Here is a 22,098-nt window from a genome sequence, read left to right on the forward strand (position 1 = left end):
CTGTTTAAGTAGAGAAGAGAGCAATCACTGGTCTTCATTTCCGGGATCCCTGGATACGACCTCTTAGTCGTTTGGCTGATCGCCAACCTCTAGGTCATTTGCTCAATCTTTAGGAATATCCATTTCCGGCTGATCGTCCTCACAGGCAAGCTCCTACTCCTCTTACTCTTCAGCCTCGAGCATGGAAACGAGAGTGGTTTGATACTCATCAAGGAGGTCGAAGATATCCATGTCCGAATTTTTGGGCTGTAAGTTGTAAATAGCTTGTTTTTGCCCCATGAGCAACCTTCCTCTCAAGCTCAAGGTTTTGTCACTTCATCTACTCGGTTAGCGAAGTGAATCGCCTCTAAGCCAGCTCGAGATCCATCTACAATGCCTTTTCTACTTTTACGAGTTTTCCCACAACTCAGCTCGAGTCTTTTCGACTACTTTTTCGCACTCCACACTCGCTTGCAGCTTTTTTCTCTCTGGCCCAGCTCTTTGGTGAGCCTCACCATTGTCCGTTGGAGCTCCTTGTTATCGTTGTCTTTCTTCTCAAGCTCGGTCTTCTAAAAGTCAACTACTCGTAGAGCAAAATTCCTTTCTGTCAGATACATGTTTTCCTGAATGTAGGAAGCCTTCCTCTCTGTATTTGAAGCTGCGAGATCTTGCTTCAATTTAGCAATTTCCTCCTTCAATTTGTGGAGTTTTCCAGTAGAATTGATCTTCATCTTCTCTTGAGTCACATTCAGGGCGAGCAAAGACTGCATGGAAAAGGAATATAAAATTAGTATTTTTTTATGATCTTAAAAAACTAAGAAGTCGACTTGTAAGGAAAAGTTCTCGAAGAGAGCGTATCATTTTACCTAACTTTGCATTTAAAGGGAGGTGGTCACCAGGTCGGTGGGTCGAGAAGCCACAAACCTATCAAAGGTTGTGGCAAGTTGGCATTCTAAGAGGGTGTAAACCACCGATCGTATATAGTCTGGTAGTTGCCATAATAGATCCAACACGGATGGGTCTAGCCTCATGGGGGGAGGACCCCCTTTGACCTGTTGTTCGTCTGCTTCTCTTTGAGCAGTTGTGGTCAGTCCTTCTTCCCTTTACGAACTCTCGGGGGTAGCCAAGGTCCCGGGAGCCTCTCTTGGGGGCGCCTCTACAAAGAAAGTCTGATAAGGCTAAAGCTTGTTTAGCAATACCCTGAAGCCTTCTTATTCAGGATCAGTTTCTTTTTCAGTGGGTATTTGCTTTCTTTTCTTGGTCTTCTGGCCCATGGTCTTCTTCTTTGAAGCATGAGCAGCCGCGGACTGAGAAGCTTCCTCGCATCACTTAGGGGGTTGTTACCTTTCGACACCAATTCGTATCCCCATTGCTGGGAAATCACTAGATGTCGCTCCAACTGGTTTGGTCGAATTAATCTTGGGGAATGTGAACCCTCCAGGTTTCTTCGATGTCTTCGGGGCCTTTGATGGCATAGTTACTGCATGGCATAAAAAGACATCAGCAAAGAGAATCTTCCTTTGTTAGCAAAGGCTTAAAGTTTTTCGACATGAGAAATACTTATGTGCTGGATCTTCGAAAGACGCCTCGGGGCTGAAAAAAAAACTGTATTTTCACAGATTAGTAGTAGTCACAAGCAGCTTCGTGTCGTGACTCTAGTCGGGCAATCGACCAAATGCCTCGATGCGGCTTAAATCAGCTAGCGCTGACAATTTGGTCGTTTTGTTTTCTATAAGAAAGCAAAAAATTCATTAGTCTTATTTATCAAGGAAGAGTTGAAGGACAAGCAGTCTGGAAATTAAATTGGAAACATACTCGGTTCATTAAATTTACGGATTCCATGGTACTTGAAGAAGAAATACTTGGTTTTGGAAGCCCCGACGTTGCTGGGGTAACCAAATATCCCTCTTTGATCGTTAATCGCTTGGAGACGTAGTATGAATCATTATCTTTACTCTTCTTTAGGTAGTAAGCGCAGCCAAGTTCCACTGTTGTTGGCTTGCCGAGGTTGTGTTCACCAAACGCGATATACATAACGACCGTTATCATATATGCATTCAGCATTAACTAGAATGGTGCGGTCTGAAAATAGTTAAGAATCGACTTGATGTAAGGGTGGAGAGGTATCCTCACTCCAAATTTGAAGATCGCTTCCGAGATCGTAGCCATTCGCTCGAGAGGGTCTTGATAAGTGTACAACCTATACCGATACACGTTTACATTGATCGCGTATTAGTCTAGTGCTTTTTGGATTTCATCCTTTGTGATTGTTGTTCGTACCACCTACCTAGGGCCTACTGAGGTGCCTAGTGGTTGCGAGCCTCCCTCTCTAGCTATCCTCACCTTAGGGATGTCCATCGCTTTTAAAGTCTGAAAATGTGCAACATGTAAAGGTGACTCAGTCTCCGTTTACATTACCCCGTAAGGCGACTCAAAAGAGTAAAAGATACCCTGGTTTCTCTTATATAGTCGCCAAAACCCGAAAAATTCTTAAGGGTAGTTTTCTAAAGATCTATGCCCGAGGTTTCAACTCCTAAGAGTGTTTCTTTTTAAACACTACTCGAGGATGTTCACTGTCTAAGCCTATCAAACGTTTACACCCATCATTACTGTAAAAACTAAGTTTTTTAACAGAAATGAAAAAGAGAAAAGGAAAAGAATTTTCTTTACCTCTTGATTGTTGGGAATAGATGTTATGTCGTAGCAACGAGTGCGTATTAACTAGGAAGAGGATAAACTAATCTCTTGAGTGTAAAAACGCCATTTTTCTCTCTGAAAGTTTAAGTTTTGTGAAAAACTTGAAATGGGCTTAGGTTTTTATAGGGAGGAAGACAACGCTTGGTTTTCTTTTATAAGCAACATTTGGGCAGGACGTGTTAACAATCGTTGATCGTGATCATATGTCATCAATCTGCGTGAAGAGTAACCATCACACTTTGTGGAGAACAACCGGTGTTTCCCTTCATTGAAATTGTCAAATGTCGACGTGATTATCTCCTCCATATTAAATGTGCCCTCATCCGCATTTAATGCTTCAAAAGAGAATGTCATTTCAGCATGGCTTGCATTTAATGCTCATGGCTGAAATGCATTACACAAAGACACGTCTGCCAGATAAAGTTTATTTTATTGATCGAAACAGCTGTCAAGCGCAACGAATAACATCTGAAGAGGTCATTCGAATAAAACACTCTTCTCTTCGTGTCAAACTCGAAGCAAAATGATTCTCAGTTTTTTATAGTGAAATATCCTAAGTGTTTTCAGGTCATGAAAGTTAGATAAAGCTCAAAACACGTTGTTATAGTGCTGAGCAAGATCCCCATGGGTCGTTGAACCTTTTGGAACGATCGCCTCAAGTCGCTTGTGTAACTCTCGAAGATTCATGTTGTGACTTTTTCTCAGTTCACTGGTCAAGTAAAGCTATCAACCTCATGTCGTTTGTAACAATGTGACTGTCCTCAACTGATGGTTTAAGCAAATACTCCTCGTAACAAGTCAGGTCGCGACATAATCATGAAGTTCTCAAGATTCAATCCTTGAACCTTAAGAACTAGGGAGCTTCTGTTATGCCTAAAAAGTCAAGGCTGACATAAGCTTACATCAGTAAGCAACAATCAGAGTTCAGGAAGGTTTTGCGTCATCCAAGAGCTGCCACGTTGCTCTATGACAGAAAGTGTATGACTGTCACCAACTTGGCAGATTCAGGTTTTGTCTATGAGTGAATAAGGGTTGCACACTTATCTAAGCCCCCAAGTAATTTGAGGATATTTCCTAAGTTATCAGCCAATGGGACGCAAGAAAGGACTTGCACGACACCTACCCACTTGTAGATTTGTAATTATTACCTTGAATTCCTCTACTACAAATAGAGGACTCCCCCTTTCATTTTCGGGATTCTGATACTAAATTCTTATTCTGATTGTAATCTTTATTTTCAGATCAAAGATAACCTAATTGAAAAAGGCTGAGATTGATATTCTATCTGAATATTAAGTTATTGTACCTCTGTTCGTAGTTCGCTGTATGCGACCTCCTATAATCTCTCATATATAAAATATCAGTAGATGTAGGATTCGCTTTAAACATTTGAACCACTTTAAAAATCATCCCCCATTTATTATTCAATCTTTGCATTAGATTATCATAATTATTCACGTTTAATTTCTAAGAGTTGCTTAACACTTTACACGTGCGAGTTATTGGTGTCAAAATCAAGCATCAACAAGTGAAAACCACCATCATTTATACTACATAAATTCTCCATATTCTTTGCTTCAAATAAATAATGTATGCCTATTTTATAACTTGATGATAGTGTGTATATACACGTGTCGAATGCACTGATGTGGCACCTTTTTATTGGTAGATTCAAGCATAATGAGAGAGTTACCTCTTTTGATGGTACTTTTGACCAAGTCAATGAGACAACTTTCTACACATCCGCCATTCCTCAATGTATTAATTGGTGATACATTCATTACTAATTTAACACACCTAGTGATCACGAAGGGCTGGCATTTTTAAATCATGTATTAAGACTAATAATCAATGTTCAAATGTTGAACAGTCTAATTTGTATAACTTTAGTGTAGTGATATATACCAAATCTTTCTCATAGAAGATTAGCTAATTAGTAACAACAATTGGATGATTTGATGATAAAAAAGCAAAAAAAAAAGTTTCATAAGCTTCTAAATTCAAGTCTTTCCAAACACTAATAGGAGTGACCAATAAAGTTCTTACTCGACTGACAATTTTAAAGTTTCGAGAGATTAATTGAGATTCACGTAAGTTGGCTCAGACATCCCTAGTAACAAAAAAAAAAAAGAAAATATTAACTAGAAAGATCACTAATGAGTCACTTATAATATTGAGTCTATCAATGATAACTTTGAGTTATTTTTATCTATATTTTTCAATCATGATTGAGGTAAAGTAAATATTATCTACCTAGAAATAAAAGTTAGAATTTAACTTAGAATTTTGACACAAGATTTCACCGTTCATGAAATACAATCTATAGTTAGATATCATAATATAACAGTTAACCTGGTAAAACGGTTCAGACCATATCTAGGTAAAATATAGGTACGGGTCCAATTGTATTGGACCTGTTTTTCTAGATTCGTACCCGACCTGGCCCGTATATTCAACGGGTTATACGGTTCAACCTGCAGGTGCCTGTTAAAAAAAAAAAAAAAGGGATTTAAAAAAAAAAAAAGGATTTGTTTATTTTAATTAGTATTTGTAGCTTTTTATTTTACGTTATTAACTTATTGTGTTTGTTTATGTATATTAGTGATTATGTATTTGTTTATTTTGGTTGGTATTTGTAGTTTTGTATTATATGTTATTGACTTGATTGTTGTATTTGTTTATTTGTATTACTATTAGTAATTATGTATTTGTTTATTTTCGTTGATATTTATAGTTTTGTATTATATATTATTGACTTATTGACTTATTGTGTTTGTTTATGTGTTATTTGTTTATTTTGGTTCCTATTTATTTATATTCTAAATTGAATTAAATTTAGAGTAGTTGATTTTGGAGGTGTAAATGTAAAAAATTAAAATTACAGGAATTTTGGGAGTGTAACTGTCATAATTGAAAACTATTAGGCGTAAAATACAAAATTTAAAACCTAGAGAGAGAAAAAAAAAGGGAATCCGCAGGTTCTCCCTTACCCGCATAGGATAGGATATGGGTCTAATATTTTAGACCCGTATATGACCCAGACCTGTGAGACCCGAACCAGCCAACCCGCCTGTTTTGCCAGGTCTAAATTAACAGTGTTCTCTATTGGTGGAGACTCTCTATGAGACGTCAATCAAAGACATTACTTAGTTTTGATTTTACAGCTAGCTGTGATGATAATGTAAGTACTGAACGTGGAAAAGTTTTGATGGCAACTGCAGCCCAGTTGTATGGAGTATAATTGGGGTTGGGGATGATGACAAAGTGTATTATTATTAAGTGTTGACAAAGTTTAGAATGTTGAGTGTGATTGATGTTAATGCGAAGACGTGGGTCAAGTTAATTGAAGTGTGAAACTGAGTTGGATGGTTGTTTAGTGAAGACGAAAGTGAGTAGTGATTCCAGCTTATGGTTCATAGACACCCGAAGTGTGAAGTCCAAGTACGAGGCATCAAGCCTCCTGCGTGCCAATTGGCATAGACTCGTACAAACAAAGTTAAAATGATAGTTGTCCAACAAAGAAAAAGAAAACGTATGGAGGATGAGATATTTTTGAATGCTTAAGTCTCATCTAAGATTTTGTTTTTTGGGATGCACAGTTTGATTGATGATAATAGTAGGTTCAATTCTATGAATTCTTTAATTCAATAAGATTTCTTGCCACAACTCTAATAACTAAGTTAACCCTATAAAAATTTGAAGTGTTGTGAGCAACAAATGTGTAAAGTGGCAGAACAGAAGCAACACCGCCTCCATCAGTTAAAAAGTTTTTTCATTTTCCCAACTTCCATTTTAGAATCATCTATTGAAACTCAAACGCATAACCAGTACATCCCTCACAAAATCAAACCCTCTATATTTTCGTGGAGAGCGGCGGTAGGGCTTGGAATCGTCAGTGGCGGGGGGGTATTTTCTTTTATTTGAATTGGGATATTGAGATAAAATATATGCTGACAAATTTTACAAGTTCACAAATTGAGATAACAAATTTGCTGTTGGTGGGTTTGGATTTTGTGGGTTGGTTTGGTTGTGTGGAATTTTCAATTAAAAAATTGATTTTGTTTTGATGGTGAAGAAGCAATAACACCGATGCTTAAACAGTTGAAACATTTTACATTCTCTTCATATTCAACATCTTCTTGTTCCACTTTGATTAACTGCCTTCACTCTCATCTCCCACAAACTCTTCACTCTCTTCTCCAATACCATGCTCTTATAATCACCTCTGCCAACTCTGACAACATCTTCATTGCCTCCAAACTTATCTCTCTCTATGCTTCTTTCACTAAACCCCATTTCTCCACTCAAGTATTCAACTTAGTTTCCAACAAAGCTGACACCTTTCTTTGGAACTCCATCATCAAATCCCACTTCTCTAATGCCAACTACCATCAAGCTTTACAGTTCTTTCATTCAATGCGGTTATCGAACACCCCGGTTAATGATTTTACCATTCCAATGGTTGTCTCTGCATGTGCGGAGCTGAATTGGAAATTTTATGGGGATTATATCCATGGGATAACTTTAAAATGTGGACTTTTTGAGAAGAACTCTGCTGTTGGGTCTAGTTTCGTATATATGTATACGAAGTGTGGTTGTGTGGAAGATGCAAGTGTTGTGTTCGACGATATTGTTGAAAGAGATGTGGTTGCATGGACCGCACTTGTTATCGGGTATGTGCAGAATGGGGAGAGTGCTAGGGGTTTGGAGTGTCTTTTTGAGATGATTAGCGTTGGTGGAGATAGTGAAAAACCGAATTTTAGGACAATTGAAGGTGGGTTCCAAGCTTGTGGGAATTTGGGTGCTTTGAGTGAAGGAAGGTGTTTGCATGGTTTTGCAGTGAAGACTGGACTTGGAAATTGCCAAGTTGTTCAGTCCTTGGTTTTGTCTATGTATTCTAAGTGTGGGGATACTAAAGAAGCTTATTTTTCATTTTCTGAAGTGGCTGAAAAGGATCTTCTTTCATGGACATCCATTATTGGTGTGTATGCGAGATCTGGCTTAATGACAGAATGCTTGAGTATGTTTCGGGAAATGCAGGTTGGTAGAATGCATCCAGATGGAATTGTAATTAGTTGCATGCTTTTGGGCTTTGGGAATACAATGCGTGTTTGTGAAGGAAAGGCTTTTCATGGATTAATTTTGAAGAATAATGTGTTGGATCAGATGGTTCATAATGCATTATTATCCATGTACTGTAAGTTTGGACTTGTAACTCAAGCTGAGAAGTTTTTCAAGACATGTTATGATTGGAACAGGGAGGCTTGGAACATTATGGTTATTGGCTATGGTAAGACAGGAATGGAAGCAAAATGTATACAACTATTTAGAGAGATGCAACATCTAGGCATTAAATTTGACTCGAACAGCTTGGTCTCTGTCATTTCTTCCTGTTCTCAGTTAGGAGCAAACTATTTAGGCCGGTCACTTCATTGCTTCATGATTAAAAACTGTGGAGATGAAAACATCTCAGTCATCAATGCACTCATAGATATGTATGGGAAGAATAGTAATTTGACCATTGCACACAGATTGTTTTGTAGGGCACAAAAGGACATTGTCACATGGAATACAATGATCTCAGCTTACACTCATAGCGGACATTCTGTCGAGGCACTTGCCTTATTTGATCTAATGATCTCAGGAAAATTGAAGCCCAATACAGCTACTTTAGTATCTGTAGTTTCAGCTTGTTCTCAGCTTGCATCCCTTGAGAAAGGTCAAAGGATTCACTGGTACATCAAGGAAGCAGGATTTGAGCCCAATCTATCTCTATACACTGCATTGGTTGACATGTATGCAAAATGTGGGCAACTTGAGACATCAAGAGAATTGTTCAACTCAATGAAGGAAAGGGATGTCATTTCTTGGAACGTTATGAACTCAGGTTATGGGACACATGGAGATGCAAAATCAGCGATAGAGATTTTCCAACAAATGGAAAAATCAAATGTTAAACCAAATACGCTTACATTTCTTGGTCTTCTTTTAGCCTGTACTCATGCAGGGCTTGTCGAAGAAGGGAAATATCTGTTTGATAGAATGCGGCACTATTGTGTGACACCGAATTTGAAGCACTATGCTTGTATGGTGGACCTTTTGGGCAGGTCAGGTAATTTGCAGGAAGCCGAAGCATTGGTTATGTCGATGCCTATCCCTCCTGATGGTGTTGTGTGGGGAGCTATGTTAAGTGCCTGTAAACTTCATAATGAAATAGAGATGGGAGTAAGGATGGCAAACCTTGCAATTGAATCTGAGCCTGAAAATGATGGGTACTATATAATGATATGCAACATGTATAGTTCTGTAGGAAAGTGGGTTGAGGCAGAAAGGGTAAGGAAAATGATGAAGGAAAGGGGAGTGGGGAAGAGAGCTGGTTGGAGTGCATTGTAACATGATGAATCAGGAACGCTATGTTTACTCCTTTAGTCATAAAGGCATAGTGTCACTCTAATGAGTTGCACTGGTTGAGAAATGAGGAACACTTGATTACTTCTTTTTCACTTTCAGGTAAATCATCTTCAATTATCTGTGATCAATTTAATCCTCATCTATGTAATGTATTATATGTGATTTTCCTAGTTATAAATCATAAATTTTATTTCGAGGAATTTGGTGTTTACGGTGATGAGGCATGCAGGGATCGCATAAAGCTTTTCTTGCCAGAAAAAGAAAAGCTTTGGATTCTAGTTGCCCTTCCCTTCTCTTTATTGCTCATCCTCATACTCATGCCCACAAAATTGTGCTTTTAGATTCAAGTTTTCTATCTTGTGCTCTGGTTTGCTACATTTGATTTGTGGTATGGGTTTTATTTTTTCGCCTTCCGGTGGGGTTTAATTTGTTAATTTTTGTGTAACAGTTAACTGACTAGCTGTAAGTATCTTTGTTTTCTTTCTCATAATATCAAACTAAATTCTTTTTATCTTTTTGGTTATTGAGTGGTTAGTCTATAAACATGTTGTCTTTCATTAGACTCATGCATGATGATAATCTGTATCCTTGTCTTCTCTTTTCCTTGAATTATGAAATTTTCTATGTTTCCTTAATTGAGTTTGTGCTGTCTTTCTTTTTGCTGGATGTCAATTGAGAGATTGCAATTTGAGAAGAGCTGTGGATCAACAGGTCCAGGAAGACTGAACGAAAATGTGAAATGTCCTCATGGGCAAAATAGCTGGAGTTTCATCTGGAAAACAGAGGAATGTTTCTTAATAGTTTTGCGCCGGACGTTGACTCTTGATGGAATGCAACATGATAACGCAAAACCGAATTTGAAGAACTCTGCAGTTGTATGGTGGATCTTTTGGGCAGGAAGCTGAAGCACTAATTATTTCAATGCAATGCCACCTGATGAGAGTGTGTGGGGAGCTTTATTAATTGCTTGTAAAACTGATAATGAAATAGAGATAGAAGGATGGCAAAGCTTGCTAATGAATGTAAACCCTCAAAATGATGGCTTGTACATGTAGCTGTTGGAAACTGGGCTGACGCATAAAGGGACGAGAGTTGGTTGGATTGGATTGGAATATGAAGAACAGTAGTATTACACTCATAAACCCTTCTCACTTTCTTTCACAAACACGGCGTAATTGGTCAGTTGGTAATAGATTTTGCTTATCCAACAATGGATCATGTCTGCCCAACAATAAGTCCCGATTAAATGATAATGTGATAATAACTAGTGAATATATTTATGATAATGTGTTTATAGCGAACTTTATGTTTACTTATTTTTTTTTTATCGGAAACATGGTATCAATCTAAAAAGTGACGGGGGTCAACTGATGGCATTGTGATTCTAAAGTTTACCCAAAAGTTACGTTATATTTTGGTATTTCAAATTGTATGACATTCGCATATTCTAGGAACCTTTTAAAATATCAGATTATAATAAGTCTCTTTGGTTGATTGAAATATTTACCGAATGAAAGCCAGCTAACATTAACAATAATTTAGTTAAGAGTTGGTTTTTTAATAGAACAAGCATCTTCATGCACGGAACCGACGCAACTACGCTTCCTTTTTTGGTACAGAAGAAGGGTATTTTTGTAAGTGAAAATCAATTAAGTACTTGTGCTGTTGATCAAACTTTCTGTGTGTTTTCTTAGGGAATCACACTTAAGATTCGTCGGCGTCTTTCAGGTAATTAATTTGAATTATTATTATTATTATTATTATTATTTTCTGGTTAGTGTCGAATTAATCGGAATTTGGGAATCGCAGTAATGAAAAATGCAGAGATCACGTAACGCTTTTCTTATTCTCGCCAGAAAACGAAAAGCTTTTTATTACAACTTGTTCATTCGTTGTTGCCTTTCTCTGTTCTTCATTTCTCGTGCTCTTTCCCACAAAGGTATGCTTTCTTTTTCAACTTTTTTCTGAAAGTTGAAACTTCTGTTTCATTTACTTACGTTTTTGAAGTCGTGTGATCAGTATTTGATTTCGAATATTTATTGCTATGATGTCGGATTGGCTCTTTATTGCTTTTTTTCAAATGGGTAGTCATCCGGTTCACTAGTTATTGTTTTTTTGTTGCGTGGTTATAGACAGACCAGAGATTTTGGATAAAAAATTATGTCTGCCAGATGCCCGGGTGGGATTCATGAAAGTGTTTCTTCCTGGAGCTGAGTGTCGGACTGTGGATATGTGTTGTTACTCTGCTGATGGGAATGACACGACGGTCTCCGGCAATCAAAAGAGATGTGAAGGAGAAGATGTTACATTAGTCAAAGAGCAAGCCGAGGCTGACAATCTTAGTCTGAGTGAAACTATATTGGTAAAGGATACACCAAAGAGTGATCGGTTGGTTCGTGATGTGCCACTAGGTTTTGATGAGTTTAAAAATAAAGCGATTAATCCTAGGGGAAAGCCTGCCCTGCACCAAGCTGGAAGCATTAAGTACAGAGTAGAGCCTGGTGGGGAGGAGTATAATTTTGCATCTGCCTCTAAGGGAGCTAAGCTCGTTGCTGCCAACAAGGAGGCAAAGGGGGCACCTAACATCTTGGGCAAAGACATGGACAAATACCTTCGCAATCCCTGCTCAGCTGAAGAGAAATTCGTGGTCATAGAACTTTCTGAAGAAACTTTAGTAGATACCATTGAAATAGCAAATTTTGAGCACCACTCCTCCAACTTGAAGGGATTTGAGCTACTTGGTAGTTTGGTTTATCCAACTGACTCATGGATGTTGCTTGGGAATTTTACAGCTAAAAATATAAAACAGTCTCAGAGATTCACTCTTAAAGAGCATAAGTGGGTGCGATATCTGAAATTAAATTTCCTTAGCCACTATGGCTCAGAGTTCTATTGCACACTGAATACTGTGCAAGTATATGGAGTTGATGCTGTTGAGCACATGCTAAAGGATTTGATCTCTGCTCAAGACAATTTCCTTTCATCTGAGGAATCAGCTGATGAGCCAAAAGCAATTCCTCCACAGGTATCACCCTCTCAAATTGATGGTCAGTATGAAAATCTCGTTAAGGAAGGTGACACAATACCTGGTCCTGATGATGCCGCACCAAAACTTGATGCTTCTGTCAATGATGTGGGTGATCAAGTTGGAGACTTGCGGCAGCATCCTGTGGGAAGATTGCCCGGGGATTCTGTTATTAAAATATTGATGCAAAAGGTGCGAGCATTGGACTTGAATTTGTCTGTCCTGGAGCGGTACCTGGAAGAATTGAACTCAAGGTATCGGAACATTTTCACAGATTTTGAGAAAGAAATTGCGGCAAAGGATGAGCTACTAAGAAAGATGAACACAGATTTGATGAATCTTGGTGATAGGAACAATGCCATTGTATGTGAAGTATCAATGTCATGATTTTACTTATATTATTTTGATTAGCATTGTTTCCTTATAATTTTTACTCAATGTTGTCATTGCAGGAGAAGCAAGTTCAAGATATAATGTCCTGGAAACCGATCGTCTCCTTGCAAGTAGATATTTTAAACAGAGAAAATGCATTTTTGAGGTAGAACCAATTTCTAACATTATTATACATTGTTTTCATCATTTTTAGCTCTTGTTAACAAGTTAACTCTGGGCTAAGGATTGGATTGAGTGATTAAAAGACCCTCTGTTCTAACCAAGTGGTTAGGAGATCAAACCCCTTGCACCTATCTACTTAGTAAATAATATGAGTATGGAAGTAAGTCTCTACTTTAGATCTTGGTGAACAAGAAAAGGGTAAAGGAAGTCGTAGGTATCAGCTGAAAAAAAAATAGTTGGATACCATTTGTTAATGGCCACTAAATTGAGATGCTTTGCTTGTTGAATGTTTTTCTGGCAAAGCTTTGGCATGGAAGAGGACAATTTCTAGAACAGTTTCCTTTGTTGAAGTTTCTATTTTTTGGGTCTTCAGACCAAAAATCCAGGCATTTGTATGGCTTTAAGGTGGAGAAAATTATAGGTGGTTGTATTGCTTCGAATTCTGAATTAAGATTTGTTATATGGTTACTAATGAGTTAGGATTCTCATTTGGCCTTTCTTTGGAGATTTACTTTGTATTGCTAATACTTGTGACAATACCTAGTTTTGGAACTCTAAATTTGCAAAATATGGTTTATTTGATATCTGTCGCATTGCATCATATTGAAATACAGATAACTATCTTCATTAATATGTGCAACATGGTATACCAGATCATGGGATTTGTGCGTGAGTTGGATCATGTTTGTCAAAGCACATCCTTGGTCCAAGATATAACATGTCAGGCAGAGCTCAGCTGAATAGCAGCCAAAACATAAATTTCCTTGATAAATCCAGCAAGAGGCTTTATTTGTAGGATTCCTCACCAATCCTACATTAGAATTGACCGTACACTTGAGGCCTGGCCTCAGTCAGTGCAAAATATATATTTGCCAAAATCGCCCATTTGTATGTTGGCGCTCATGCATCAGACATCATTGTTTCTTGTGTTCAGCGGTTGTGGAGTTTGTTCCTGCACATCATTTTTGTTGCTCTCTGCACGATTTTCCTCTTTTAGTTTCTTTTGTAATCTACCACTTGTAAGCTTGGGGCTGTAAACATGTGTTTTTCTAACAAAATGCTTCCCGTATGCAGGTTGAAGGTGGAAAGAATCTTGGAAAATCAGGAACACGTGGAAAATAAGGAGATCATTGTGCTTCTTATAAGCTTGGTTTGTAGTATCTTCGCAACTTTTAAACTATTTGCAGATATGACAAGTGTATGTAGAAGAAAACAAGACTTGGGGATATTTTGTCGTGCTAATATTTCCTGGATTTTCGCACTGTTATGTTTTAGCAGTATAGGAATTATTCTTTCCTTGTAAAATCAGAAGTTATACCAAGTAATTTGAGTTTCTCTTTATAGATGTGAGATAGAGATCTGATCACCCAAACACTACTACTATCCATTATGTCGAAATTGCATCATGTCCATATATAAATTTGATTTTGGTGTTTTTTTTATTTTCATATGCAAATTTTCAAGAATGAGCATCGTCTGGTGTTGGTCGCTTCTACAGAGAAGGGGTGATTTATTTTCCATCCTAAACTTCATATATTTCCTTGAGGATATTATATCATGCACCAAGAGAGACATTCCTCTTGGCTTGTGCCTATATGATTATGTTTGTCTGATCTGAAGCAAATAATATGTATCATATTCCGCATTCATAGTCCACTTCTTTTATGTGATTAATTTTCAGAGTAACATTTAAACATTTCAAGTCATTCTCAAATTTTCCATTTGAATTGGTTTGTCTTCCTGCATGATTTCAGTTGCTTTATTATCATTTACATCAATGTCACATAAGAAGACATTAATTAGGACGAGAAATTTGAGATAAATACATGAACCGAGACTGAGGGGCATATATAAATAAGTGCAGCATGAAGTCAATAAGGGATTCTAGCAAAGAGTTTCTTCTAGTTGCTAGATTGTGTGCTAATATTAATCTCCCGACACCGAAAATATGGCCTTTTCTTCATAATCATTCTCTGCGTCAGTGCTTTGTTTAATACTCAAGTTTAACATAAATGTAAATCAATGATAATGAAGAATTCTCAATAATCCATATACTTGACATAGTTCGCCCTCATTCTATACAGAGAAAGATTATAATATCCCTAAGTTCATTGCATACGAAGGAACAAACTTATAAATATATGCCAATTTTATTCAACTATTACAAGAATATACTGTAGCAAAAATCCTCCACAAACTATTACATGAGGCACGCCCAAAAGAACTAACTTGAGATCGTATGAATGTTGCATGAAAATTAATCATTTGATTGCATTCAAAAGGGAACTTTGAAGCGCCTGCCCTTCTTCCCCTACGGTGCTTCAAATCTATCCAACAGTAAGAGCAAGATGTCTCAAGAATGACAAAACAACACTCTCATTGCAGAAAAGGGCTTCGATGTCTTCTCCTACAACTCATTAAATACTGATCCGTGGAGAACTTTGCCTCCAAACAATATTTAAACAACGATCTCATTTTGATGAAGACTAGACACGACGGTAACCATATACAACCAATAAAATGAATATTTAAACATATAGCAGACAACCAAAATTCATTCAGATATTTACTTGTGTGGCTTGATATGAGGGTACAGTCCCAATACGTGCTCCGGCATGAAGTCATGTCGCGTCAGAATTCCAACAATTGGAGGCCTCTGCAATGAGCAGACATAGTAACATTCTAGTAATTAGACTTTGGGGAATATTTGAGGCCATTAAGGGGTTAACATTAGTTTCCTATTGGAAAAATAATAAAAATACGCATTAAAAGAAATTAAGAAGAAAAAGGCTTATAGGAAAACGAAGAGCTGTAGAATACCATCTACATATGAGAGAGAGATCTTACCCCTTGACTCTTTGGAACAACACACATGTGCCTAAGACCAAGTTGCCGGAAAAGAATAGCAGCTTTGGCAAGTGACATTGTCTCAACCACTGTGTATGGGGATGTATTGGTAATCGGATGGAGATCAATGTACAAATCCATCTCTTCCTCTTCAATATCTAGATCATCTACTTTGATTCCCTTCCCTGAGCCAGCCTTGGCAAAATCAAATGCTGCAAATCTTTGCAATATCTCTTCTCCACCAAGTATTTTATCCTTGGAAAAAAATTTTCCCTTGAGCAAAACAAGCAAATGAGACCTCAAGACAACCCCACATAATTCTGGCGCATCTGAGAAAGGTGGATTATCAATCACGGGGAACCCGTTATGCCCTGTTGTTCTCAAAGCATGTAATATAGTCTCTACCTTTTCAACACCAGAAAAGGTTATCAATGGACCAGAAACAACATCAAGAGCAACCAACTGCCGCATGTAAGGTTCTGCATGGGCTTCCATATAAGGAAATCCCTTTAATTTCATTATTTGGTCATAGACACCTTTGTTAAAATTATCAGCCACGGACTTTGAAATAAGGAGAACCAACATAACAAGGGGTAGAAGCAACAAATCATTAGTAAGCTCAAGCAGTATAACACAAAGGGAAACTGTCATTCTCATGGTGCCACCAAGGAAGGACGCAGCTCCAAGGAGGGCAAAGAGACCAGTATCAAGTTTGGAAATGGATTCAAATAGTCTTCCTACTAAACGACCATAGCCAGCACCGGCTAGTATGACAGGGATGAAGAGCCCAGAGGGGATAGCAATCCCATAAGTTATAATTCCAAGGCAGAAAACAGCAGTAAAGAAGATGAACAGAGTAGAAATATGAAATTCTTTTGATGTGCTGGTGCTCATTAAATTTCGGATAGCATCGTCATTAGTGTTCAAAAAGAGGGAGGCAAGGTCATTGTAGTAGCCTGACGGGCACTGGAAGCTTTTATAGTTGCCAGATACATCAGTATTGGGGCAGCTAACAGATGAATCAGCAGGGCAGGGGATGCACTGTGCAAACCATGGCAGGCCATAAGAACAACAGGACGTTAGGAGGGCAATAGTGACAACAAGTAAGATTTTAAAGGCAGCACCTCTCCTGTAGCAGCAGAAATAGTAAACAGTTGGGTTTGGTATCAGAACAAAATATAAATTATGAATAAATAAAGCCAAGGATTATCATCATCACAGATATTCAGTGTATAATTTAAATAAAAATTAGTATACAATTCATCAAGAAGCTCAATAGCGAGGGAGGGGGTATTTTTTTCTTAAAACAAAGTGATAAGCAGAGTCTGCACAGATGATTGCAATGCTGTTGTGCTACTACAAATATTTGTGATGACCTATCTCTTGTACCATGTGAAAATGTAATAGCTGTGATCAAATAGGAAAACATACTCATTTATGATGCTATAAACACGAAGAACCTTGTCCACCAGATAATTATAAAAGCTTCCAAAAATGCCTCCAATGATTCCTAAAAGTAGGACAGCTAATATATCTGAACTGCTGTATGTAACTGTTGCAGCACTGACATCATACATTATCAGACCACCTTCACCAAACAATCCACAGCTTCCAGAAGAGCAAAGTTGCATAAAAGCTCTCAAGACTATAGCAACCACTGCTGTTGTGAAAAATGTTCTCCAAAGAAGAGCACTCCGCCACCTGAAGGGTGTCCAAACGAATGACATGTCATTGATCCTGAAAACAACCCCTAAACCTGACTTTGAAATACACCTGAAAATTAATTACTATGTATGCTTCTTATATTCTATTTAACAAAAATATTCCTCAGTTTGAGTTTCCCAAGCAGTTGCCTAATCTAATTAAAGCTAAAATGTATTCGAAGCAAAAGCATATTCTGATGGAGCCAATAGCTTCTACCCTATTGCCAAATTCAATGTGTGGCCATGCAGCAAAATCAACAAATATACAAGAGATTGAGGTACCAAGAAGCTGCCTCTTCAAGGGCAAAGAGGACACCACCAACTGGAGCACGAAAGGCAGCAGCCACACCAGCTGCAGCTCCACAAGTGATCAAGTCTCTTCTATCCCGATCATTTTTAAAATATCTCAGCCATCTCCATGTCAAATGGTATTTGCGAGAACCCCCTTGCCCGAGCAAAGAGGCTATGCAAGCACCAGTGTGAACCATTGGCCCTTCTTTACCCACAACAAATCCAGCAGAAACACCAAGCACAGAACCGAAAATCTGCCATATATGAAGTAATATCATATAAAATCCACAACTACCCGAAAAAAAAGAGAAAAAAAAAAAAAAAAAAGAATGAGAACATATTAATGTTCCATGCAAGTATCGATAGAGTAGATGTTCTATCGTTGGACAATAATTGTTTTTACATAAAAGAGGAAAAGAAGACTAAGAAAAGATAATGTACTGAATTTCACAATTTAAATAGAAAAAATCAGCATAAAAGCACACATCAACAGGAAAAGGGGGAAGCAGAAATTTTGGCATAAAATTACATGATACACATATAAATATACATCTATTGGACTATTAGTGATTATGAACCACAATTGGTTTCTTCCACATTCCAGAAGATCAGTATATTTTAATATGTTCTTCAATCCACCCACTCAAACACATGTACAGAGAGACAATGTGCACACACATAATGAGATGTCTAGAGTCACAAAGTGCACACACATAAATAGGTGTCAAATTTTACTCACCTTTACGAAAAGAGTACCTGGAGCTAGTATTGAATAAGCATCCACACCATTGAGATAGGCTTTCACCTCAGGGATACCAGACCCTGCTGCTGCCGGAGCAATATAAGCACACAGAGCTCCAGCTGCAGCAGCCAAACCTACATTACATCCCGCATAAACAGCAAATGCCTTAAAATACCTGCACCAGAATTGTTATCATATAACAGTTATACAACCAATTGAATATAAAACTCGCAGACAGAATTAGATTAAAGAGAGCAGGTTATGATATATTCGTTCTACTTTCTTATGGCTGAACTAGTGAGCAACCAGGTTGAATTAAACTACAATTATTGAGAAACATGTCTAATGAATGGGGTCAAAAAGCCATGTTTATGTAAATTGTTTCCTAGTAACAATTCTAATATGGTAAAATAAAAAACAAAAGTAATTGATAAATGGAAGTCTAGCTACATATAATAGAAAGAAAGCTCACTTTTTGTCGGTCATGAGATCAGTAGTGACAAGTAGCTTAAAACCAGATATGTTCTCCACCGCAATATTGTTGAAGATGCCAACAAGTCCAGTGAATAGCCCTATACAAAGAGCAAACGCCCACTTGAGTATTACATACTGGAATATCTGAACCTTCTTCCTTGATCTCCAGTCTTGCTTAAATAACTCATTTTCCACAATCCTGTAAAATTAAGTAGCGAAATTTAAGAAAAAAGAAGAGCAAGCGTTGGGTAAAATAAAGGGAAATAGAAGTAGTTACTCGTAGTCAAGGCTTTCAATGGGGCAAACATTGGCGCCAACAATGGCAATCTGGGAAGTGGTGTTGACCCTTTTCGACAAAAGTGGTTGAGTGTAAGACTCAGCGGTCCAAGTCTCCTTGCAATCCATGAGTTGATCATTTTCAATGTCCCGCCCATCCATATCAGGCTCATGATTCACGCTATTCTCTGTATCCATGTTATGATTCTTTCACCTCTCGCTGCAACCTGCTAAATCTTAAAATTAAATAGGAAAAAGCACAACAGGGTTGAGATCATATGATTATATATTTCTAGAGATTGATGCTCCCAAGGAGATAAGGAAGACAAGAAAACATAGGAACTGATAAATGGTTTTTCTATAGAGCAAGACAGAAACAGAAGTAAAAAGATAAACACAGAGAGAAACGAAGTATTTCCATTTGTACTTACCGTGCCTTTGCTTCCAACTCTTGGTCTTTAAGAGATCAAGATGATGATGATGATCCAAAAGAAAATTAAGGAAAAAAAAAAAAAAAGTGAACGATCCAATTGTACAAGAACGTATGGGGAATGTTTAATGTTAGACCAGAAAATAAATAACTGAAATTAAAATTTCTTGGATGGCTGGGATTCGGGGAAAGTGGACCAAAATAAATAATTTCTTTGTCATAGTTTTATTGATTGATTAAATTACAAATTTTCCTAGGCTATTAACGTGACTTCTTAGCGGAGTACACGTGATACTATCTTTACATTTAATATATATTTTAATTTTTATATTCTAAATTCGGTATCTAAGGTACTTATGTTGTTGGGTATGACATACATAAACATGGTAAATGAAATTGGGATAATTGGCCTGATTCATATGCATTATTTACAAAAATATTCAATCCATACTTTTGCCTTTTGGAGATATTTAAAAACAGTAATGCTACAGACACTGAAAATAGGTATCAAAAATTTACATAGAAATACGTGACCGTGACTCGGACATCGTCATGTAGGACACGATAAAAGAATTTTATAAATGGATGGCCATTCATTCAGGAATGGACGACCGTCCATAACAAAATTTAAAAATAAAATATTAGATGGACGGCAGTCCATCGAGTGTGGACGGCGGCCGTCCACAACAGATGGACTAGCGTCCCTTTGGTGCTAAAATATTTTTTGTTAAAAATAAAACCAAAATCTCAGTTTCCTTCGATCTTTCATTCAACTCCAAAACAGCTTCGTCTTTCTGTTTCTCAAACACCCTCAATTCATTAATAAGAGCTCCAATATGTTGCTGAAGCTTCTTCCTCTCATTAAAAGAATCGGGAAGGTCTCGAAACAGGAAAGGAAAATCACTTGAAAATCTTCTTGATTCCAACTCACGTAGGAAGAAGAAGGACGTTACAAAGAGACGGTCTGGCTTTGGTTTTAAAAGTTAAAACTCACTAAGATAATCTCTTACTTGTTCTTGCTTCTGAGCAGAATCCACTTTTCATAATACAGGGGATTGACTAAAGATAAGGTTTTGAAATTGGTGGATCTTTCACGTGTCTCTGGATCGCAGAAGAATTGAGAGAAGCTACAAAGCAAGAAGCTCAAGATCATTCTCCTGAGATTTGGAAGCACAAAACTGCTTTTATTGAACTTGTGTCGAACCAACGGCAACTTGAAGCAGAACTGGGCCGAGCACTTAGGCAAGTTGAAGCTGCAAAACAAGAGCTTGGTTCAGTCTTGGTGCAGAAGGACGAGTCAGTCTTGTTGGCTCAAAAACTGTCAATGGAAATTCTAAAGATACGCAAGGATTTGGACCAGAAAGATAAGGTTTTGTCAGCAATACTGAGGAAATCTAAATGGGATACAAATGAGAAGCAAATGCTTCTAAAGGAGGTTAAATTATCAAAAGCGAAGAAGAAGCAAGCTGAACTGGAAACGGTAAAATAGCTTCTTTGGTTCAGAGAGCCAGCATTTCCATCTTGACTGCATATAATGAGTCAGACTCTACCCAAAGGTTCCGAATGCCCATTCGTGAAGCATCTCCACCGTATGGCAGATTGCATAAAGTTTCACCTTCCAAATCTCTCTCCACTCAACCGTCTTCCGGAAAGCCCAAAGAGGATGGCCGAAAAAGTCCCGTGCTATCGCAGCCACAGCAGCCTCTATTGCTACTGAGCTGTCTGTGTTCACTTTTGTTTTCGGAGGGTTCGAAGAAGAGTAAGATTCAACCATTTATGGCTGAGCAGGGTGACCGTGCACTACCCAAAACGGAGTGCAAAAAGAGTCCATAACTCTCAGTTTAATCTGAGAGGAAACCGAATGCAGTCTCAGTTTGACTTCCCTTACAATTTTCCAAAACGACGTTCTGCTTACTGCTTACAATGCAGTCTCAGTTTAACTCTTTAATATATATCTGCAAAATTGTGTATGTTTAAGCTGGTAGAACAAATGAGATGGACTACCGTCCGCATGAGATGGACGGCCGTCCATCTCGTGTGGACGGGAGTCTAGTGTCTTTTACTTTTTTTTTAAATTACTTTTTCAGTAATACTACGTTTACCGAGTAAATTACCGATTTTCACATACCGATGCACTTGCCCAATTCTCAAAATCTCAAATTTTAACTTAATCAGTATGTCAAATCGGTACCTTTATCGGTAACTCAAGCATTATTGTTACTTTTTTATGGGTAGAGTCTGACTCCATTTACGTCAGTATTCTATGTCCAACGTGACGAAGTCTATATATTTCGGTGCAATTATTCGGTACAAAACTTTCGGTAGGTATAACATTTTTTATCTAAAAAGGAGTAATACAATAAAATCTCTCTATAATTGTACTCTATATAAGAATAAATTTTACATAGTCATAAAAATTATAATCTTAATTTGAGATAGTTATAAATAAGAGTACACTCTATATTGTAATAAGTTATAATTTTTCTAATTCTCGCCTTAAGAAAAATTATCTCTATATAGTAATAATTATCTATATATTATAAATAAATATATATTATGTTACATTAAAGATTTAAGATGAAATAAAATATTTATCTAAAATTGTTTGGAACAATAATTTATGCTTTAGAGTTGTTAGAGCATCTCCAAATGACTCTTTATATGACCA

The 22,098-nt window shown here is 37.5% G+C and overlaps 3 protein-coding genes across 7 annotated transcripts; 2 read left to right on the forward strand and 1 right to left on the reverse strand.

Annotated features, from left to right (window-relative positions):
• Positions 1–6,342: 6,342 nt before the first annotated feature.
• On the forward strand, positions 6,343–10,203 carry LOC116110769 (pentatricopeptide repeat-containing protein At4g39952, mitochondrial). Of its 2 annotated transcripts, none has more exons than XM_031396992.1 (2): positions 6,343–9,186; positions 9,767–10,203. In XM_031396992.1, exon 1 carries the CDS (start codon positions 6,766–6,768, stop codon positions 9,067–9,069), a length of 2,304 nt encoding a protein of 767 aa, XP_031252852.1. In that variant the 5' UTR covers positions 6,343–6,765; the 3' UTR covers positions 9,070–9,186; positions 9,767–10,203. The 2 variants fall into 2 exon arrangements, with proteins under 2 accessions (XP_031252852.1, XP_031252858.1); XM_031396998.1 differs by having other exon boundaries at positions 9,799–10,203.
• A 407-nt stretch (positions 10,204–10,610) lies between these two features.
• LOC116110785 (SUN domain-containing protein 3-like) lies at positions 10,611–14,291 on the forward strand. 3 transcript variants are annotated; one of them, XM_031397010.1, is made up of 6 exons: positions 10,682–10,700; positions 10,782–10,815; positions 10,897–11,026; positions 11,220–12,475; positions 12,565–12,650; positions 13,742–14,291. In XM_031397010.1, exons 3-6 carry the CDS (start codon positions 10,906–10,908, stop codon positions 13,968–13,970), a joined length of 1,692 nt encoding a protein of 563 aa, XP_031252870.1. In that variant the 5' UTR covers positions 10,682–10,700; positions 10,782–10,815; positions 10,897–10,905; the 3' UTR covers positions 13,971–14,291. The 3 variants fall into 3 exon arrangements, with proteins under 3 accessions (XP_031252865.1, XP_031252870.1, XP_031252872.1); XM_031397005.1 differs by having other exon boundaries at positions 10,611–10,815; XM_031397012.1 differs by lacking the exons at positions 10,682–10,700; positions 10,782–10,815 and having other exon boundaries at positions 10,894–11,026; positions 11,224–12,475.
• Positions 14,292–14,633: 342 nt separating this feature from the next.
• Positions 14,634–19,683, reverse strand: LOC116110756 (chloride channel protein CLC-c-like). Of its 2 annotated transcripts, none has more exons than XM_031396983.1 (8): positions 19,432–19,683; positions 19,002–19,236; positions 18,723–18,923; positions 18,248–18,425; positions 17,500–17,762; positions 16,946–17,215; positions 15,515–16,643; positions 14,634–15,323 (listed from the first exon to the last, which is right to left on the reverse strand). In XM_031396983.1, exons 2-8 carry the CDS (start codon positions 19,196–19,198, stop codon positions 15,234–15,236), a joined length of 2,328 nt encoding a protein of 775 aa, XP_031252843.1. In that variant the 5' UTR covers positions 19,199–19,236; positions 19,432–19,683; the 3' UTR covers positions 14,634–15,233. The 2 variants fall into 2 exon arrangements, with proteins under 2 accessions (XP_031252843.1, XP_031252838.1); XM_031396978.1 differs by having other exon boundaries at positions 19,002–19,227; positions 19,432–19,682.
• Between the last annotated feature and the right edge of the window lie 2,415 nt (positions 19,684–22,098).

This window comes from Pistacia vera, unplaced genomic scaffold, assembly GCF_008641045.1.
Source record: "Pistacia vera cultivar Batoury unplaced genomic scaffold, PisVer_v2 Contig1183, whole genome shotgun sequence".
NCBI lineage: Eukaryota > Viridiplantae > Streptophyta > Magnoliopsida > Sapindales > Anacardiaceae > Pistacia > Pistacia vera.

Coding starts and splice junctions, on each gene's coding strand:
- LOC116110769 (XM_031396992.1), top strand. CDS start 6,766: ATGCTTAAACAGTTGAAACATTTTACATTCTCTTCATATTCAACATCT.
- LOC116110785 (XM_031397005.1), top strand. CDS start 10,906: ATGCAGAGATCACGTAACGCTTTTCTTATTCTCGCCAGAAAACGAAAA. Junction 12,476..12,564: donor GTGATAGGAACAATGCCATT/GTATGTGAAGTA, acceptor TTGTCATTGCAG/GAGAAGCAAGTTCAAGATAT. Junction 12,651..13,741: donor AGAGAAAATGCATTTTTGAG/GTAGAACCAATT, acceptor TCCCGTATGCAG/GTTGAAGGTGGAAAGAATCT.
- LOC116110756 (XM_031396983.1), bottom strand. CDS start 19,198: ATGGATACAGAGAATAGCGTGAATCATGAGCCTGATATGGATGGGCGG. Junction 18,426..18,722: donor GATCTCATGACCGACAAAAA/GTGAGCTTTCTT, acceptor ATTCTGGTGCAG/GTATTTTAAGGCATTTGCTG. Junction 15,324..15,514: donor TTGTTCCAAAGAGTCAAGGG/GTAAGATCTCTC, acceptor TGCTCATTGCAG/AGGCCTCCAATTGTTGGAAT.